The sequence below is a fragment of the Pelophylax lessonae genome (assembly GCF_965119305.1).
Source record: "Pelophylax lessonae genome assembly, chromosome: 1".
Lineage (NCBI taxonomy): Eukaryota > Metazoa > Chordata > Amphibia > Anura > Ranidae > Pelophylax > Pelophylax lessonae.
The window spans coordinates 794,536,929-794,558,111 of NC_138768.1; the positions used below are offsets into that span (position 1 = coordinate 794,536,929).

The 21,183-nt window shown below is 44.3% G+C and overlaps 1 protein-coding gene across 1 annotated transcript in view; it reads left to right on the top strand.

The window, feature by feature from the left end:
• Positions 1-21,183, top strand: part of EVC (EvC ciliary complex subunit 1) — a 178,656-nt gene that overhangs the window by 72,149 nt on the left and 85,324 nt on the right. The window contains exons 6-8 of the mRNA XM_082263110.1: positions 6,213-6,297; positions 10,891-10,989; positions 20,910-21,047. Of these exons, the coding sequence (XP_082119236.1) occupies positions 6,213-6,297; positions 10,891-10,989; positions 20,910-21,047 (322 nt within the window). The remainder of the gene's footprint in view (positions 1-6,212; positions 6,298-10,890; positions 10,990-20,909; positions 21,048-21,183) is intronic.

The window sequence follows — 21,183 nt, forward strand, 5'->3', positions numbered from 1 at the left end:
GAGGATTCCCCTGTGTTCCGTGATGCCACGGATAGGAGATTGGAGTCTCTTGCCCGTCATACTTATTCTGTTACGGGTTCTATGCTTAAGGCTCTGTTTGCTTCTCTCATGGCGGCCCAGGCGATCGCAAGTTGGACGCAGATGCTTAGGCGCGTCCTAGTGGCCGATTCGGCCTCGCCGGCGACCCTGGATATGGTGGATCAAATCCACCAGGGTGTCATGTATCTGTGTGATGCGGACCTGGACCTGGTCCCGTTGGCTGCACGTGTGCACAGCGTGGCGGTGTTGTCTCGCCGCCTGGTTTGGTTGAAATGTTGGTCGGTGGACCAGTCCTCACGTAAGACCTTAGCCAATCTGCCTTATGATGGGTCTCGCCTTTTTGGGGAGTCCTTGGATGTGTTGATTAAGGGGATCACCGGTGGTAAGAGCACTCTCTTGCCCCATTTCCCCAAGGCTAAGGGGGCTTCTGGGAAGAAGCATGCTAATTTTCGGCCCCCTCAGAGGTCCTTTCGGCCGCACTACAAGGGCAAGCCGTTCAAAGGTCAAGGCTCTCAGAAGAAGCCCTGGTCTGGTAAACAGAAGTCCGGTCAATCCGGATCCGCAGCCCATAACAGTGCGGCCTGAAGGGGCGCCCTCACCCAGTTTTGGGGTGGGGGGACGCTTGCTCGGTTTTCTTCAGCCCTGGTTGGCCCGTGTGCGGGACAGATGGGTTCAGGAGATCGTTCGATCTGGTTACAAGATCGAGTTTCTCTCTCGACCGGAGAGCAGATTTTTTCCCTCAAATCTTCAACTGTCTCCAGAGCGTTTGCGGGACCTACACCTGGCGGTGCGGGACCTGAGGGCTCAGGGAGTGGTGGTTCCGGTGCCTCATCGGGACAGATTTCGGGGGTTTTATTCCAATCTGTTCACCGTGCCCAGAAAGGAGGGCAAGGTTCGTCCAATTCTGAACCGCTCTGTGCGGGTTCGCAAGTTCCGCATGGAATCCCTGCGGTCGGTGGTGGCTGACCTGGTTCCGGGGGAATTCATGGCCTCCATCGATTTGAAGGATGCGTATCTTCACATCCCCATTTTCGAGGGTCACCAGAGGTACCTTTGATTTGCCATTGCGGAGGATCACTACCAGTTCGTGGCGTTGCCTTTTGGTCTCGCCTCGGCTCCGCGGGTCTTCACCAAGGTGCTTGCACCGGTTCTGGCATTGTTGAGGGCCCAGGGCATTTCTGTCCTGGGGTATCTGGACGACATTCTGGTTCGGTCTGCGACCAGCCAGGGTCTGGAGGAGGACCTGTCTGTCACGATGCAAACTCTGCAGGAGTTTGGTTGGACGATAAATTATCCAAAGTCGACGCTGAGTCCGTCGGTTCGTCTTCCCTACCTGGGAATGATTCTGGACTCGGTACAGGCGAAGGTCTTCCTGCCGGAAGACAAACTCAGGACTCTTCAGGAGGAAGTCAGGTCCCTCTGGGACGTTCCGCACTCGTCTCTAAGGACGTGCATGAGATGTCTGGGATTGATGGTCTCGGCTTTCGAGGCGATTCCCTTCGCCCAGTTTCACACGCGGGGTCTCCAAGCGGAGATCCTGTCCATGTGGGACGGGCGACCTCAGTCTCTGGATCTTCCAATCTCGTTGAGTCATCGCACCAGAAGAGACCTTCTGTGGTGGCTCCAGTCCCCGATGGTGTCCGGGGGCAAGTCGTTTCGTCCTATCTCGTGGACGGTAATCACCACGGATGCCAGCCTGTCGGGCTGGGGTGGTGTTCTGGGCGTTCTGTCCGGCCCAGGGGACTTGGTCGGAGGGGGAGTCCTCCCTTCCGATCAACATTCTGGAATTGCGTGCAATAAATCTCTGTCTTCATCGCTGGACGGACCGGCTGCGGGGCTGCCCGGTTCGGGTGCAGACGGACAATGCCACGGCGGTGGCCTACATCAACCACCAAGGGGGCACCAGGAGTGCCCGAGCGGCTCGAGAAGTGGCCGACATTCTGACTTGGGCCGAGACTCATGTCCCGGCGATAACGGCGGTTCACATTCCGGGGGTGGAGAACTGGCAGGCGGACTATCTGAGTCGCCAGACCCTGGATCAGGGGGAGTGGTCTCTCCACCCGACTGTCTTCCAGATGTTGTGCGCGAAGTGGGGTCTTCCAGATGTGGACCTGTTCGCGTCTCGTCTCAACAACAAGGTGAGAAGGTTCGTGGCAAGGACGCGCGACCCTCGGGCAGACGCGTCGAACGCGTTAGTGGCCCCGTGGCATCAGTACGGGCTGATGTACGCGTTTCCACCGATTCAGTTGCTGTCCAGGTTCCTTCGCAGGTTACACTCGGAACGCAGCACGGTGATTCTTGTGGCACCGGACTGGCCTCGCCGGTCCTGGTACGCAGACCTCGTGAATCTGGCGGTCGACGCCCCGTGGCGTCTGCCTCTTCGAGACGATCTCCTGTCTCAAGGACCGATATACCATCCTGCTTTACAGTCGCTGGCTTTGACGGCCTGGCTGTTGAGACCGAGGTCCTGAGGGAGAAGGGTCTCTCCCCAGAGGTCGTTCATACCTTGATCAACGCGAGGAAGTCTTCCTCGGGGAAGGTTTATTACCGTACTTGGAAGGCCTATTTTGCTTGGTGTGAGTCCAGGGGATTTTCTCCCCGCACTTACTCGGTTTCCCGAGTGCTGTCCTTCCTTCAAACGGGTGTCGATCAGCGTTTGGCGCTGGCTACGATAAAGGGTCAGGTGTCTGCGCTGGCCGTTCTGTTTCAACGTCCCGTGGCTTCCAACTCCTTGGTTGGCACTTTTGTTCAGGGTGTGCGGCATCTGGTTCCTCCTAGGAGGGATCCTCTGCCCCCTTGGGACTTGAATCTCGTCCTTTCTGTGTTGCAACGTGCTCCTTTTGAACAGATCAGGGAGATCTCGTTGTCTATGTTGTCCAAAAAGGTCGCCTTTTTGGTGGCGATCACTTCGGCTCGCAGAGTGTCGGAGCTGGCAGCTTTGTCCTGCAAGTCTCCGTATCTGGTTGTTCATTTGGATAAGGTGGTCTTGCGACCTAATCCTTCTTTTCTTCCGAAACGAGTTTCGGAATTCCATCTTAATGAGGATATTGTCTTGCCTTCGCTGTGCGCGAAGCCTAAACATCCAAAGGAGGTGAGATTACATTCTTTGGATGTTGTTCGGGCGATAAGGGTTTACCTTAAATCGACTGAGTCTTTTCGAAAGACAGATTCCTTGTTTGTTCTTCCAGAGGGTCCTCGGAAGGGCATGGCGGCGTCGGCCTCTACCATCGCCAAATGGATCAGGCAGACCATTGAACAGGCCTATGCTTTGCAGGGGAAGGTTCCCCCTGTACCTGTGAAGGCGCACTCTACTAGATCTCTGAGTACGTCTTGGGCCTGTCGTCATGGGGCTTCTGTAGCCCAGGTGTGTAAGGCGGCAACTTGGTCGACCGTGCACACTTTCACAAGATTCTACAAAGTAGATGTTCAGGCATCGGCGGATGCTTCCTTTGGCCGCAAGGTTCTTAGTGCGGCGATTCCCTAGGGTCCCTTATGGGGACCACTGGCTGTTGGGATAAGTTTTTTATCCCCTGGTTATTTGTCTTTTCCTGGGTTGTTGCTCCTGTTGAGCACCTGTTTTTCCCTGTTGCCCAGCTGGGTTCCTTCCTTTGGTAAGGTTCCTTTCTTTGATGCGGAGACTGCGTTGCCTTTCGGCGCGGATGCGTTTCCCACCCCTCATGTTTGCACTGCTTTGGGACGTCCCCATATGTGACGAATATGAAGAGGCGGCGACTGTCGGAGGACGTAAGAGAAAACGGAATTTTTGTAAAATCTTACCTGTAAAATTCCTTTCTCTGAGTCCTCCGACAGTCGCCGCCCCCGCCCCTCTTTTGGGGTTTGGTTGTATACTCTACTGCTATTCCACTAAAATTGAGATATGGTTGCAGGAAGTAGGAGGGTATTGACTGAGGGGACCACCTCTTGAGGGTGGGATATGTTAAAAGCTTTAATGTTAACATATTCTGTTGCCTAGCTACTCCTTCGGAGCAAAGTCTAATACCCCATATGTGACGAATATGAAGAGGCGGCGACTGTCGGAGGACTCAGAGAAAGGAATTTTACAGGTAAGATTTTACAAAAATTCCGTTTTATTCTTCCCTTTTTGGGGATTGCCTGTTTGGATCTTCCTGGATGATATCCTTAAGGGTCCTTCGGGAGGGGGGAAGAGTACTCTTCTTCAACAGGCTGCCAGGGGGGAGAAGTCTCATCACAGAGAGTGGGTGACCAAAACACCTCCCCACCTGGATGGGCTGGCATCCGTGGTGACCACCGTCCAGTACAGGGGAAGGAAGGATTTTTCCAGACAAGCCCTCTTCTGCCTGAAGGGTCGCTCTCACCAGTGTCTGAGGTGGGGGGACATCCTCACTTCTTTCCGGACTCATGGACCTTCCTGATTCAAGATCGGCTTTCGGTCTTATCCTCCAGCGAGGTTCTTTCCTCCATATTTGCGTTTGTCCCCAGACCAGGGTATCTTTAGGGCGGTGCAAGTCTTTCTACTACAAGTGGTGATTGTTCCGGTTCCAAAATCGGAACGTTTTCAAGGTTTCTAGTCAAATCTGTTTACAGTTCCCAGAAAGGAAGGCAATGTATGTCCAATCCTGGACCTCAAGGCTTTGAACCGCTTGTGTGGGTGCAGAAGTTCCGAACGGGGTCCATTCGTTCAATACTGGCATCCCCACATCAAGGACGCTTACCTTCATATTCCATTTATTGTCGGTCATCAGCGTTTCCTCTGCTTGCCGCGAGTGAGGAGGATGCTCAATTCATGGCATTACCCTTTGATCTCATTTCAGCTCCTCGGGTGTTCACAAAAGTGTGGGCCCCGGTGCTAGCATTGTTGCAACAGTGGGTAATTTTGGTGCTGGGGCACCTAGACGATCTTCTTCTGCGAGCAGAGTCTCCGACTGCTCTACAGGGCAACCTGGACATCACTGTGCGGACTCTGCAGGAGTTCGGTTGGACTTTAAACTTCCAGAGGTCTGCTCTGGTTCCGTCCACCAAGTTGGACTATCTGGATCTGACTCTGGACTCTGCCTCAGCCAGGATGTTTTCTTCCACTGGACAAGCTCCAGAAGCTGAAGGATGCTATTAGACTTCTGTTGTCCAGCAGTTGGTTGTCTCTCAGGACTTGCATGCGATCGCTGGGCCTGATGGTGTCCACCTTTTGAGGCGGTTCCATTTGCACAGTTCCACACTAGACCTCTACAGGGAAAGATTCTTGCGAAGTGGGACATGAATTCTCTAGACAATCTGATTCTGCTGAGTCGGGATATGACAGGGTCCCTGATCTGGTGGCTTTGCTCTCTGGCTCTTCGTTAGGGAAAGTCCTTCCTTCCCCTGTACTGGACGGTGGTCACCACGGATGTCAGCCTGTCCGGGTGGGGAGGTGTTTTGGGGATGGATTGTGCTCAGGGGGTCTGGACTCTGGAGGAGTCCAGACTACCAATCAACTTACTAGAACTTCGGGCGATCAGATGTCTGGTCCATTGGGTGGTTCGTCTTCAGGGGTGTCCGGTACGGATTAAATCGGACAATGCCATGGCCGTGGCATACAGTATCTCACAAAACTTAGTACACCCCTCACATTTTTGTAAATATTTTATTCTATCTTTTCATGTGACAACACTGAAGAAATGACACTTTGCTACAATGTAAAATAGTGCGTGTGCAGCTTGTATAACAGTGTAAATTTGCTGTCCCCTCAAAATATCTAATTCAAAAAGTAAAACGAATATATTATATAGATTAAATACACACAGAGTGATATATTTCAAGCATTTCTTTCTTTTAATTTTGATGATTATGGCTTACAGCTAGTGAAAACCCTAGTTGGAGGAGAGATCAGGCTGCACTAAGCACTGACCAAAGTAGATAAGGCTTGCAAAGCCCACAAAACAACCATCTACACTAGTAACCTTTACTACTAGATTTTTAAAACACTCATACACTTCTCAGAAAACAGTACAAGGGAGGTCTGGTAAGCTCCATTTCCTCCGTGTAAAATCTACAACCTAGTACATTTTATATTTTCGTTAAAACTCTTGGTGAATCCAAAAAGCCTTAACATGTACTGTATGGCTTCTATTATTCCATATACAGTATAATCAGCTATTTACATATAGTGTGGATGGCTCCATTCAGTAAATGACATGTTCTCATTCTTGTTTCCTTAGCTGTGATGTTAAGTTGTGTCTGTACAGTCTGTGCCTACAAAGTTTGCCTCTTCTTGATGCTGAACTAAGACGAGAACAATACACGGTGGGTACCAACCTTGAATGTGGCTCTTTGCTACCTGTGATAGTTTGTAGGGAACTGAAACCGCAATGCTAGCCATTTTTTTATGCCCGATTGTAGCTTCATTTATCACACATCTTGGAAGATGAGGGTGCAGGTATAGGATATTAATTCCCATTCGCACCAAAGGTTTTCCTTCCCCCAAGAGTAATATCATCATTTGCAGCCCCTATGATTCTGCTAGCCTCATGTACTTCATGACTTTTGTATAAGAATGTGTTTGACTGTTAAAGTAATAGTATTGGCTCAGTTTTTTTTAAATAAAATAATAAACATGTTATACTTACCTGATATGGGCAATGGTGTTGTACAGAGCGGCCCCGAACCTCCTTTCCTGAAAACCCCCTCAGGCAATCTTGGCTTCTCGTCTTCTGTGTCTGACACCAAAGCAAGCAGATTGCTATGGGGGCAGGCATGTGGGTTCGCTCCTGAGCTGGGCTGTGTGTGTCCATAGACAAACACATTGCGCTCACCCCCATTCCCTGCTCCCTCCTCACAGGCTTTGATTGACAGCAGCAGGAGCTCAGAGCTCTATGCAGGCCACTCAAGTTCCTCCCATACAAAATTTATCACAATAGTTTTAATATTATTATACATGATTTATATAGTGCCGAATGTTTAAGCAGCGCTTTACAACATAAGGGCAGACAGTACAATTACAATACAGTTTAAAACAGTAGGATTTAGTGAACCCTGCTCGTAAGAGCTTACAATCTAAAGGCCCGTACACACGATACAAAAAACGGAAGGAAAATTTCGTCCGATGAACGATCTGTCGATTTTCGAATTGTTAGTATAGTGCTTTCGACAGCTGATTACGAATTTTCGGACGACAAAAACTGGATGTGCAGGCTATAAAAAATTTATCGTACGTCCACACAACCTCCGATTTTCGTTAAATTAGTACAGTTTTCGTCTGAAAAAAATCAAAGACTAGGCATGCTCAGAAACGAAAGAACACATACAAAACAATTCAACACATGAATTCTGTCATACGGGAATTTTCGTATGAAAGTAACCTCTCCACTTTCGACATGAGACTAGCATGCAACAAAAAACGGATGACAGATCGTTTGATAATCTGATCGTGTGTACAAGGCTTAAAAGATGGGGGAGTTTATAGAAACTGAAACAGAATAGCATAGCCCAGGGCTTTTTTTCCTCAGAGAATAGGTGCAGGCACTATTCTCTTCTGTGTCACCCCTTGTCTCTGCCCCTATCCACACCCAAGTATCGACCCTTTGTTCCACCATCCTAGTATAATTTTGTGGGGCTATTGTTGCTGGCAACAGTAGACCCATTGCCAGTAACAATAAATCCCCCCAGCAATAATAGACACCTCGCAACAACCCCGCCAGCAACAGTAAATCCCCCCAGCAAGAATAGACCACCCCAACAACAACAATAGAACCCTGCAACAATGCCCCAGCAACAATATATCCACCCTTAAAAACAATCGACATTCAGTGCTGGAGGTACCGGAACTGCGTTCCCTCGTGTTCCCGCTGAAAAAAGCCCTGGCATAGCCACCAATTAGCTTGCATCTTCAGCTTGTTCAGTTAAAGCAGAACTAAACCTTCCTATCCTTTACAGCCAAGGAAGCAGACATCTTAGCCTCCATTTGATCTGCAGTTGCCATGGTGTTGCACATGTGATCGGTTATGATACCAGCCATTTGATAGCTTGACAGATTGGTTGGGAGCACAAGCAACTGCGATGGTTATCATTCATGGCATGCCTTAAATGTAACTGTTTTAGGAATTTGTTAAATCAGTAGGTTTAGCGCCCTCTTTAAAGTGGATGTAAACCCCATTCATGAAATTTGACCTGGGCACATTCATCTGTAGTGTTTACTTATCTCTCTCTAAAGCCCTAAGTTCTGTGTCTTTATGCCGCTTAGTTCCTCTGTTATCAGCATGATAACTTCTGACAAGTTCTCCAACACTGGACATAAAAGCAGCTGGAAATGTGTTTTGGGATAGGTTCATGAAGATAGATTAGCAAAGAGCTGGTCTATTCACAGCACAGCTCTGCATGTTTTTTCCTTCCTCTGTCAATGTGGAGGGGGGGGGGGTGTGCCTTTCCTCCAATTGGGATAGGTTCATGAAGATAGATTAGCAGAGAGCTGATCTATTCACAGCACAGCTCTGCATATTTCTTCCTTCCTCTGTCAATGTGGAGGGGGGTGGGGGGTGTGCCTTTCCTCCAATCAGCTCTACACTAAGTGCTGGAACAGGAAGAAATTATTCTTACACAATGTTCACTTTCTAAACAGTGTAGAAAATGGAAGACAGCAGATATACATGTAAAACTTATTTAGGGAGATTTGATTCATCTCAGTGTATCGTCTGAGGCTGTTCACTTCAATGGGTATATGTGAGGGTTTACATCCACCTTAAGATTTAAAAATGAATGAAAGGGTAACAGTGTCCTTCACTGCAAACATGTGGTCTCAGTCATTTGGAAGGGAGTCCAAATACTTATTGGTAGGGATGGGCTCAGGCATGTTCGGGATCGTAGTCCCAACCCATGCTGCAAGGAAGCCGACACTGATCACCACTAATCACAGGCATTAAAACATTTCTTGGTCTGTGCAGCTCTGAACTGGGAAGTTTCTCACTGCCTTTGACTAGCGGTGTGCAGTGTTGGCTTCCTGGTGTGATCAGGCAGGTAGGTTGGGACCAGGATCCCAAACACACCTGAGCTCATCTCTACTCATGGGCATGGTGAAGTGTGCACTGCTTTTTGGCCCTGTAGAGCAGTGTTTCTCAACTTTTTTGAGTCAAGGCACCCTCCAAAATTATGATTGATCCCTTTAAAATTATAGACAATCTTGAGGCATCCTATCCTAGATGTAAAAACTATTCTAATAGTTTTACATAATGAAGCAACATTCCCTTATGTAGGACACCCAACATTGGAGGTAATTTAGTCTTCCAAAGCAAATACACTTTTGCAAACTGGTACTGCCTAGTATGTTTTTCTTCTCCCTCAGTTTTTCTCCATCACTCAGCTAATGTGACCCCAAATCTTATTAGAGAAAGAGGCAAGGGAGGGTCAAACAATGATGCTATGTAGGCAACTAAAATCCTCCTTATGAACTGATGATGTCATTGGTCATTAGGAGGTCGGCAGGTAGAAGGTCATAATGGTACACAATGAAAACCTGTGGCTTTGTGTAACTATAAGGCAGGATTGATCCACCCACCGCCTTGCATACAATTTTTGGGAAATTTTTAGGAATTTTGCCAAGGCATCTCCAGGTACCAGGGAACCCTGGTCTAAATAGGTTGCTATAGAGTACCTACGTAGGGAGATCGCTAATGACCTTTTGTGTTTTCTGAATACAGTCATCCATTTGTCTGTGCTATAAGTGGTCTGCCTTTACAGAATGTGCCCATCATATTTTACATAAACTGTGGTCTTTTTGTTTTATTTGGAAAATTGGTGTGGTGTGACCCAACAACCCACGCAAAAGGAAAAAATTACTATAGTGTAGTGATAATGATGGTATTAATAATAAAGTGTAGGATTATCCTAGACCAGAAGCAGCAATCCAACACATAAATAGTGAATGATGGATAATAAATTAATTAATAATAATTAAAGGATTGCGCTCGACTGGGACACTTAATATATGAACATAAAAATAAATAAATTACACATAAAAATGTAAAAAATATAAGTTCATCTGATCAGTGTAATAGTGAAGTGACCCAATATAAAAATGTGCAAATTGATCATATATATGTGCAAACAATGCAGACAAAATAAAGTGCAATAAATATCACAATGTAGAAAAAATGTGCAAAAGTTAGCAAAAATAGTGCAAATAATGCAAGTAAAGTGCAAAAATTCCAAGTGATGTGGGAGTGATAGTCCCCAAAATTTGCACAATTACTGCAGAATGTCCATAATCAGATATTCCATATAAAAACAGGGAATGTCCAAAATATAGATGAATGAAGTCACACCTGGTAGCAATATACACCTCCACCAGATCACCCAGAGTGTATAAACGCTTACCAGACTCCGTGGACCGCTTCAGTTAGACCCCCTATAACAGTAATTGTGCAATTTTTGGGGACTATCACTCCCACATCACTTGGAATTTTTGCACTTTACTTGCATTATTTGCACTATTTTTGCTAACTTTTGAACATTTTTTCTACATTGTGATATTTATTGCACTTTATTTTGTCTGCATTGTTTGCACATATATATGATCAATTTGCACATTTTTATATTGGGTCACTTCACTATTACACTGATCAGATGAACTTATATATTTTTTACATTTTTATGTGCAATTTATTTATTTTTATGTTCATATATTAAGTATCCCAGTCTAGCGCAATCCTTTAATTATTATTAATTAATTTATTATCCATTTTTCTTTTATTTGATGTTTAAAAGGGGGTTAAATTATATTTTTTTGTGGTGTAAAGGTCACCACAGATGTATCCATTAGGTGAGGAATAAAAAAGCTCTGCTGTGACTCTCACGCCTTGCATTTACTACAACATTGATTTTCCTCTTTATAATCCTGCGTTCTAGATGTTTGTTCAGATTCTTCGCATCAGCCTGACTGACCTACTGCTGGAGAAGAAGATTGATAGAGACCTGTACACGCACATCCTTTCATCAAAGGAGACTGTAAGGCTTCATCTTCCACTCTCCCTTCTTAGAATGTAATGTTATGCTGAACATTGATTAAAGGAGAGCTTCAGGCTAGCGTACTAAATCAAGATGAATTAACAACAGCCCTAAGACAAATTCCCTAATATTCATTATTTGTCTCACTTTGTGTGTTTTCTTGTTATTCTGCGTTGAATAATGTATGTGCTTTTCTATTCTGAATAGTGTGTAGTGCAATTGTTCTAACACATGACTTTAAGGAACTATGATGGACAGCCACTCACACCAGTCTCTGCCTCTGAAGATCTTGCTTGTACCATAGTTAAACATGCGCCTGCACAGCAGCAGCAATATGATTGAAACCAATTTAAAGGAGAAGTGTGAGAATAAAAAAACAAACATTTTCACACACCTAGATGGCTGGAGCATTGATCTGATGCTGCATCTTTCTCCCGCTGCCTCTACACCGAGAACTGAGCAATCAAAGACCGCTGATTGCTCAGTTCTTAGGTCCACTCTAAGCACAGAGCGGTGACTGTCAGTCACCGCTCTGTGCTCTGCGCTCCAGCACTCACTGCAGCGCCAGGCTGGGGAGGGGTTGAGCTCAGCAGGTTCAGGCCCTTAAAGGAGCACTGAGAGGCTGAGCCAGCTGCCGGTCAGACATCTGGGTAAAACCCGACATTAAAGTCAGGATCCAGTCAGAGTCTGGAATATCTGAGTTACATCAGCTGACAGTGGATTTTGGCCCATTGTTGGGTGAAAACTGGTCACAGGAGTGCAGAACTAAGTTCACTCCTGTGACCTACAGTGGAGGTAGGGCCAAAATATCTTTGGCCCCACTTCTCCTTTAAGTGGACATGTCAACAAGTTTTGGCCCCGTTTACACATTTACATTTTAAACACTTGTCATCATAGGCATTTTAGGGCCCAAAGAAGTCAGTGTTAATGCATGATAACACAAGATTGATGTGTTTTCAGCCCCTGGTAACAAGCCCAAATAGTTTTTTTGTTTTTTTTTATTTTAATATATTTTTATTGAGAATGCATAAGAAACAGAGTTACAAACATCGCCATCCGGCGTGGTATATGCATAAGAGAATTATATAAAGTCAGCAGAGGTTAACTTCCAGTCAACATACGCGACTACAGCACTACCTTGTAGGTATTTTGAATCTTCTTTTGGTAATTATTGTTATAAATACAGTAACGGAAACAAGGAAGGAATGGTTGGTAAATTTAATATAACATAACCAAACATAGAACCAATACAGTCACGGAGATCTACTACTCATTTATCTTTGTTTTGAGTATACCAGTCATGCCATGGTTTCCAAAGTAAGCTAGTGCTTTAGTATCTTCCTGTGGAAGATGCAAAAAGCAGCTCATAAGCATCATGAGTATGGATAATTTGGGTTATTTCATTTAGAGACGGGGGTTTAGGGTCTCTCCAGTGTCTGACTAGTGCTAGGCTTGTTGCCAATAATATGTGAATTATCGGATTCCTTAGATTGTATGGAATATTTTCGAGATCTAGGGAGAGGAGAGCTGTTCCCACTGACATTGGGACTGCCAGCCTGAAGATCTGATTAATGGTTTGAAAAACAGTCACCCAAAGAGAGGATATTTCTGGGCATACTGGGGAGGTCTGAGGAGCATATTTAGAAATTCTAAATGGGGTTAGGTACCGCCGAAGCATTAGCTTCCAGGTGATTTCCCATAGATTAATGTTCTTTGCGGCAGTAGAATTGGAACATAGTGCTTTTTGCCATTTTTCTATAGAGTACGATTTCCCCAAGTCAAATTCCCATGCTTTAATGGGTGATGACTTAAAGAATATATTGTTGTTGTTAATTATGTTGTGAAAAAAAGATATGCCCTTTATTTTAGAGTTAGAGGAGGTGAAGAATTGTACCACTTACAAAAGGTAAGGATATTTGTGTGTGTGGGTTGTGTTGGAGAAAGTGTGTGATTCTTGTATAGCTATAGAGATCACAACTCGGTAACCCAAACTCAATTTGTAGTGTTCTGAAAGTTTTAGTTGCAGGGCCCACCTGTAGGTCATCCACTGTATGGATTCCTCTACCAGGCCAGTGCAATATAAGAAGGTCTAGGATAATGGTTGGTAAGCTCATTATGGGTAGTTTAATCGTGGATCTGTTAGATTCCCCAAAGTGCATAGGTAAAATGTTTTGCCAGGCTTGTATTGAAACCTCTATAGTGGGGGAAAGTGTGTTGGACATGCACGGGATAAATCGGCTAGCTAGAAGGTAATTGTATAGATTATTATGCCTAACTTGGCACCTCTCTAGTTCTGCCCATAGGTTGTTGAGAGAATGGGAAAACCATACCCTCAGGTCAGCAAGAATTGAGGCGGAGTAATAATCTTTAAGCACTACATGTCCTATCCCTCCCACCCTTCTGGAAGTTGTGAGATTGACAAAAGCTCATCTCCCCCTCTTGACCTTCCAAAGGTATTTATTTACTAATGATTGAGCATATTTGAAGAAGGATTCCGGTATTATTATGGGAAGCGTTCTAAATAAGTATATTAGTTGGGGTAGGAGTACCATCTTAAAGGCTGCCAGGCAACCAGACCATGTCAGCTCACATTTGCAGATCTCCTGCAGCTTGGAGCGAATAGTGTCTAAGAAAGGGAGATAGCCGCATATATATATTTTGTGTTAGGGATAGGAGTAATACCTAGGTACTGTAGTTAATTCCCTCTTTTTTCCAGACATAGGAAAACATAGCTACAAGTTTATTTTTCAAATGGGGAGGGACCCCTAGATCTAAAATATATGATTTAGTTTCATTGACCTTATAGTATGTAATACAGTTAAACATCATTAAGGTTTCATGCACCGAAGTCAGTTAGTGTTAGAATTATATCGTCTGTGAATAAACTAATAGTATGATTCCCGTTAGGAGTGTGGAAGCCAGTGATTTGGGGATGTGACCAATGTATGAGGCCATGGGTTCCATAGTAAATAGAAAATTAATGGTGATAAAGGGCAGCCTTGGTGTGTTCCATTAGTAATGGGCAAAGGGGTGGATAGTATCCCTGAGGAATAAACTTGCACCAATGGTTTGGTATAGAGGGCCATCATAGCAGAGAGTATGGATCCAGAAAAGCCAAAGGCCAGCAGGACCCTGACCAGGTAATCCCAAGTTGATTCTGTCGAAAGCCTTCTCTGTGTCCAATGCTAGAAGCAGAGAAGTCTTTCCCTGTAGTGTCGCCATATGTAAGATGTTATTTAGCCGCTAAGTGGCGTCTGATGTCTTGCAACCCTTGTTAAATCCTGACTGATCAGAGTGAATGAGCGAGGGTAGGATATCCAGTAAAAGCTGAGCAATTACCTTGGCATAAATCTTAATATCAATGTTTAGCAGGGAAATTGGTCTGAAGTTTTGGGGTGTGGTGAATTCTTTCCCAGGCTTCGGGATGGGAACGATCAACGCTTGCAACATCTCAGGCGGGAAGTTAGAAGAGGCAGCAGCTGTGTTTGTAGATGTTGGTCATATGTGGTGTTAGTATGTTTTTAAAGGACCTAAAATAATCTCCAGAAAAGCCATCTGGACCTGGTGATTTATTGCTAGACACTGACTCTGACTCGCTGGATTTCTGTATCTGTAAATGGAGTTTAATGAGCATAATTGAGTTATTTGAGGAAAGGATAACTTTTGTAGGAATTCATCATTTATTTTTTTGGAGTTGGTTGGGGTGTGTTAGGGTCTTTGTTGAGATTGTAAAATGAGCTGTAGTAGTGACTAAAAGCATTCGCTATGTCCAGTGGGTGGTAAAGTTTGTCGTTGAAAGTAGGGCGTATGATATAGGGTATTTTAGTTTTCTGTCTGTGGCCTCTAAGGCATTGAGCTAAGAGTTTACCCACTTTATTACCACTTGAATAGTAAATCCTTTTCAGCCTTCTAGATTTCCTCTCAAAATTCTCCAAAAGAACATTGCGAAGTTCATGACATAGGGCAGTTAATCTTTTGGATTTTTTTGTTATGGATTTAGTTTGTTTTGTGTAGCTAATATCTGTATTTCATTAGTGAGGTTAGTAATTTGGTTATGCCGCTGCCTCTTTACCCTTGGCCCAAATTTAATAAACATTCCCCTTATATACGCCTTATGGGCATTCCATAGTATAAATGGGTCAACTAAAACTCCTCATTGTCTAGATAAAAGTTCTGTAGTAGCTTTTCCAATTCTGATTTAGTGTCGGGATGTTGAAGAAGCTTAAAATTGACCCTCCATATAGGCCTAGATTGTACTGTAGAAGGGTCTTCAGTGGACATCCGGACCGAAGCATGGTCAGACCATGTGATGTTATTGATAATTTTGGAGCTAATCCTAGACAAGAGCCATTTGTCCACCAAGTGCAGATCAATACGTGAGTATGATCTATGCGGAGGTGAAAAAAGCATAAAATCTTTCTCACTTGTGTGATAGCACTTCCATGTGTCATACAGATCTTGTTTGTGTATGAGGTGTTGAAATGATGGAGGTTTGCATATAGGGGTATAGGTAGAGTCCATAGTTGGATCAGGGGTTAAGTTAACCACTTCTGGACCGGCAGGATTTGCCCCTTTAGTGACCAGGCCATTTTTTTGCGATTCGGCACTGCATTACTTTAACTGACAATTGTGCAGTCATGCGACGCTGTACCTAAATAAAGCTGATATCTTTTTTTTCCCCACAAATGGAGATTTCTTTTGGTGGTATTTGATCACCTGTGCGATTTTTTTTTTTTTTTTTTTTTTTTTGCACAATCAACAAAAAATAGCAACACTTCTGAAAAAAAAAAACAATATTTTTCACTTTCTGCTATATAACATTCCCCCAAAAAAATGTCAAAATCAAATTTTTTCATCCTTTTAGGCCAATTTATATTCTGCTACATATTTTTGGTAAAAAAAATCCCTATAAGTGTATATTGATTGGTTTGTGCAAAAGTTATCGCATCTACAACTAGAGGAAAGATTTATTTTGAGTTTTTAGGGGTTTTTTTTACTAGTAATGACGGCGATCTGCAATTTTTAGCGGGACTGCGACATTGCAGCTGACAGATCAGACCCCTAACTGACATTTTTTACGCTTTTGAGGGGACCAGTGACATTACTACAGTAATTAGTGCTAAAAATATGCACTGTTACTGTACTGACACTGGCAGGGAAGGGGTTAATCTAGGGGTGATCAAAGGGTTAAGTGTGAGCCTAGGGGAGTGTTTACTAACTGTATGGGGGAGGGACTTATGAAATGAACACAGGGACCTGTGATCCTAAATAGGAGGATCACAGGCACTCTGTGATAATTTCAGAGAGAACAGCGGTTTGCTGTGTTTACAACAGCAGACCACCGTTCTCTCTCAGCGGGGAGCGATCGCGAGTGCCTGACGGCAATTGCGGCCTGCCGGCCCCGTGGATAGGCATCCCCAATGCCTAGTGGGGGCGGTTCGTGCAGCCAAGCCAGCCTGCTACAGTATATCTGTGGCGGGCGGTCGGTAAGTGGTTAAAGTCCCGGCATAGCAGTAAAGGGCCTAGTTGAAGTTTACGGATCTTGCGAAGTAATCCATGAAAGATGCGGAGTTGATGTTTATTGGGAGTGTAAACGTTTGCTATTGAGTACGTTGTGGAATTAACATAACAGATCTAAATCAGGTATCTACCTTGTGGGTCCCAAATTTCTTTATGTAGGGTGAAGAATACAGTGTCCTTGATTGCTGTTAGAACTCCCCTTTTCTTTGTGTCCGCCATTTGCTGTAAAGATGAAAGGGAAGTTTTTGTGTGTACACTTTGGAGGAGCTAGATTGCTAAAGTGTGTCTCTTGTGCGCACAAAATGTCGCAGTTGTTTTGCAGCACCTCCTGCCACATGGATTTTCATTTCACTGCGTGATTTAGACCCTTTGTATTAATTGTCAGAAAAGACACCCCCATACTGTCAAGTGAAATGTGTTTAGAGATGTTGTTACTCACAATTATGAAGAGGCTCCCTCTTGTGGGCATGTTGCAAATTACCCATTCCATGGACATGTGCTCCAGAACTAGCTCAGGAAGGAGGAAGATTACCAAAATGAATGGCTGTATTGTACAAACAAGAACAGAAAACATAATAAACTCAAGTATAATTAACCGCTTGCCGACCAGCCGCCGTAGTCTTACTGCGGCAGGTTGGCTCTGTCCTGTGAAACGAGGTACCTGTACGTTGCTTTGTGGGACCGCTAGCGGGGGCACGCTTGCCCATTCGCCACTGGGAAACCTAATCAGTGGGTCAGACAGCCGGGATTACCACCGGTCACCCCCAATCGCTCCCCGTGGAGACTGAACGGCGGCCTGCTTTTGTAAACACACCAAACCGCTGTCCTGTCAGTTATGAACATAGGGATCCAGTGTTCCTCTTATTTAGGAACACAGGTCTCTGTGTTCATGCAATAAGCCCCCCCCCCACAGTCAGAAAGCACCCCCTAGAGACACATTTAACCCTTTGATCGCACCCTGGTGTTAACCACTTTCCTGCCAGTATCAGTACAGTAACAGTGCATATTTTTAGCACTGATTACTGTAGTAATGTCACCAGTCCCCCCAAAAGTGTCAAAAATGTCAGTTAGGTGTCCGATCTGTCCGTCACAATGTCGCAGTCCTGCTAAAAATCGCATATCGCTGCCATTACTAGTAAAATAAATAAATAAATAAAAATTACATAAATCTTTCCCCTAGTTTGTAGACATGATAACTTTTGTGCAAACCGATCAATATACACTTATTGGGATTTTTTTTACCAAAAATATGTAGCAGAAAACAAATTGGCCTAAAATGATTTGATTTTCAATTTTTTTTATTGGGAATGTTATATAGCAGAAGGTAAAAAATATTTATATATTTATATTTATTTTATATATATTTTTTCAGAATTGTCGCTCTTTTTTTGTTTATAGTGCAAATATTAAAAATCGCACAGGTGATCAAATACCACCAAAAGAAAGCTCTTTTTGTAGGAAAAAAAAGAACATCAATTTTATTTGGGTACAGTGTCGCATGACCGCGCAATTGTCAGTTAAAATAACACAGTGCCGTATCGCAAAAATGGCCTGGTCATTAAGGGGGCAAATCCTTCCGGGCCAGAAATGATTAAACTGGTAGGCCAGTAACAGATTCTGCTTTGAGACCGAAGAATTTAAACACGAAACTAAAAGAAGAACATGAATGGGTTGGTAAACCCGGTTGCAGCACAATGCCACTTAGGCTGTTTGGGGTGTAACTGAAGCCTGAAGGTAACCTCCATACCCCATGGGATCTAGTTATTTGCTGCAGCGTTTAACCAGAATTAATGATGTTTTTTAGTTTTTTTGCGGTTACCACCTACCAGTCCAGTTCAACTCTTTTGGTGTCAGGGCTTGAATTTGCAGAATCAGGCGAGTCAACAAGTATCTTCCAGAACCTAGGCAGGGCAATTCCCCTATCCAAGGAGTCGATTACAAATGAGGAGCCATCGTTTGTGATGGTAATCTTAGAGGGGTATCCCCATCTATAGGGAAGGTTGTGATTACAAAGGGCTTTTGTAATGGTGCTGAGGTTCCTCCTTTTTTGCAATGTGAATTGGGATTGGTCTGCGTATAATTGAAGTGTGGAGTATTGCTGAGGAACATGTTCCTTTTTGCGCATGGCCGCAATGAGCTTTTCCTTTATGTAGTAAAAGTGGAGTCTCAGTATGACATCCCTAGGGATGTGAGAGTGAAGATGTTCTGGTTTAGGGAGAAGATGGATTCTATCGATTGTGACATCAATATCGGAGAGGTCGCTTTGAACATATCCACAGCAAAAGTTTTTAGGTTTGCCTGCTGTATAGATTCAGATATACCTCTAATGTTCAGGTTGTTTCTTCTCGATTTGTCCTCTATGACAGCTAGTTTAATTTTAACCCATTCCATCTCCTCATCCTTATCATCTGAGGCATCCACCAGATCATTGATGGTAGAAGCGAATTCCCCCATTTTGGTTTCTATATGTTGTACCCTGGATTTCACCTCAATCAGCTCATTATAAAATTTGTACATGCATGCCATCATATCCGCTTGTAAGGAGCTTCTTAAGGACATTAACATATCCTTCATGACTGTATCAAGAACAGGTTCATTGTTGGTAGGAAATACCTCAATGGAGTCTGGAAGCTCCCTTGTGTCCTCCCCAGAGTCCACATTGTTGTTCACCTCATGCCTCCTGCTGTCACCATCCATCTTAAATCTGGCTTTCTCAGGGCTGCCAGATAGAGGAGTAGAAGGGCAGGGGATTATGTTGTGTGGGGATCTTCCACTGTGTGCAAAGGTGTCCTGCTGGGAAGCCATGCGAGAGGAGGAGGCTGCTGGTTTGAAGGAAGCTGCTGCCCCATCTGGCTTGTCCTCCGGCTACCGCTGTGTAAAGAAAGTACTCAGTTTTTGGGGTTTCCTAGCTTCTTTTCTTTTTCTGGTCATGTTCCCTGAGGTGCAGGCTGCTGGATCGCTGCAAAAACGGGCCGAAAAGAGTGCCTGGTATGTCGGTGGGGGCCGTTATTTGCCTCTGTGGAGTCAGAGCAGCTGAACTAAGCCGCCATCTCCCTCTGTGCCAGGCTCTGCCCCTCAGCCCAAATAGTTTTTGATTGGTCAACATAAAAAATGCATGACCATGAAAATGCATTGAAAACACAAATTCGGCATCAACAAGCATGGAATAACATGTTAACAAACAGAGAGGGACCTCTTTCCCTCCCCCATCCATCTTTTTTCCTTCCTATTTTATCAGGCCTTCTCTGAATCTCGGTCAATCTGGACCACTCCTACTCTAATTCATGCCCTTTCCAACTGTTCTACACCATCCTACATGAGGTTGACCATCCATATAATTAACAGTATTATGTTTGACATTGTTCTTAAACAGTATGTTTTAGCTCAAAACGTAGTATGTCACTGTGGGGTGAATTTATGAGGGCAAACAGCCTTTGAACTGAGCAAGCGCAGTTACTCCAGAGCTTGCTAAATGAAGAGAAACTTTGCTGACTTCAATCATTCAATCATGTGAAAGCAAAAATGCTGTTTTATTTTATTTTCCTTGCACGTGATTGGGTATTCTTTGCAGAGTGAAGCATTACCTCATTTACTAAGCTCTGGAGCTACTGCACTTGCAAAGTTCACAGTCTATTTGCCTTTAGTAAATCCACCCCTGTGTGTCACCTAATTGAAATACAATTGGAAAATGTCACAATAGTGACGTCAACGCATTTGTAAACACGTTTCTGTCGTGTGACAACAAAATAAAAATGCATGAAAATTGAAATGCAAAGGTGTGAGCCTAGCCTTAGTCTCTTTAAATTAATTTCTGACAAGTCACAATGTACAGCACAAGCTGAATTTTTCAAAAAGGTTTTACCTGTTATTGGTATAGCACACCAACCCGATGACTTTGCCGAGGCTGAGTTGATATCATCAGTCAGCTGCAGGCAGGAGGAAGCTTTTCCTCAGTTTCCTCTTTCCTGGTGATCAGACTTTAACCCTGCAACTTTAAAACAAGATCCTTGCTGCAGTAGGGAAAAAAGCTGTGTTAGACGTTTGAGAAGTAGATGCTGACCCTGTATAGTCCCTCAACAAATATGGGCCCATTCTTCTGGAGAGAAAATTAGATTAAACTATTTTCAGAAGGAATACTTTGATCTCGTCAGAAATAGCTGGAAGTGGTGTAGCACTTCCGTTTAGCATGCATGCACTTACAGTACCATGAAAAATGTATTTGATGCTAAATGAATTTTAGAAATCCTATAAAATGAATTTGCTCTCCAAATAGTTTAGCCTGAAACTATAGGCTTTGCTGATATAGTGCAGGACTGTTTCCCATCTATTGTAGAAGCTCTGACTGTCTAGTTATACTAAATATAGGTAAGCATGCAGCTGTTGTCTTATTTCTGCATCAGGAACTGGAGCAGCTGGAACAGACATACCGCTCTAGAATGGCTTCCAGCAAGCAGACTCGAGGACAGGGCTCAGACTTTCAGACTATGGAGGACATTGAAAGAAGGGAGAGAGAATACTCCGACCACCTCATTCAAAATGTATGTACAAAGTAGATTGTAATGACCCCCCCATCAAGGTCTGTACTAAATAGCATGGCACAAAGAGTTGTGATATGCGGCTGTTTGCAGTGACCCATTGACAAATTGTGGCTGTACCAAAAGTAATACAGAAGTG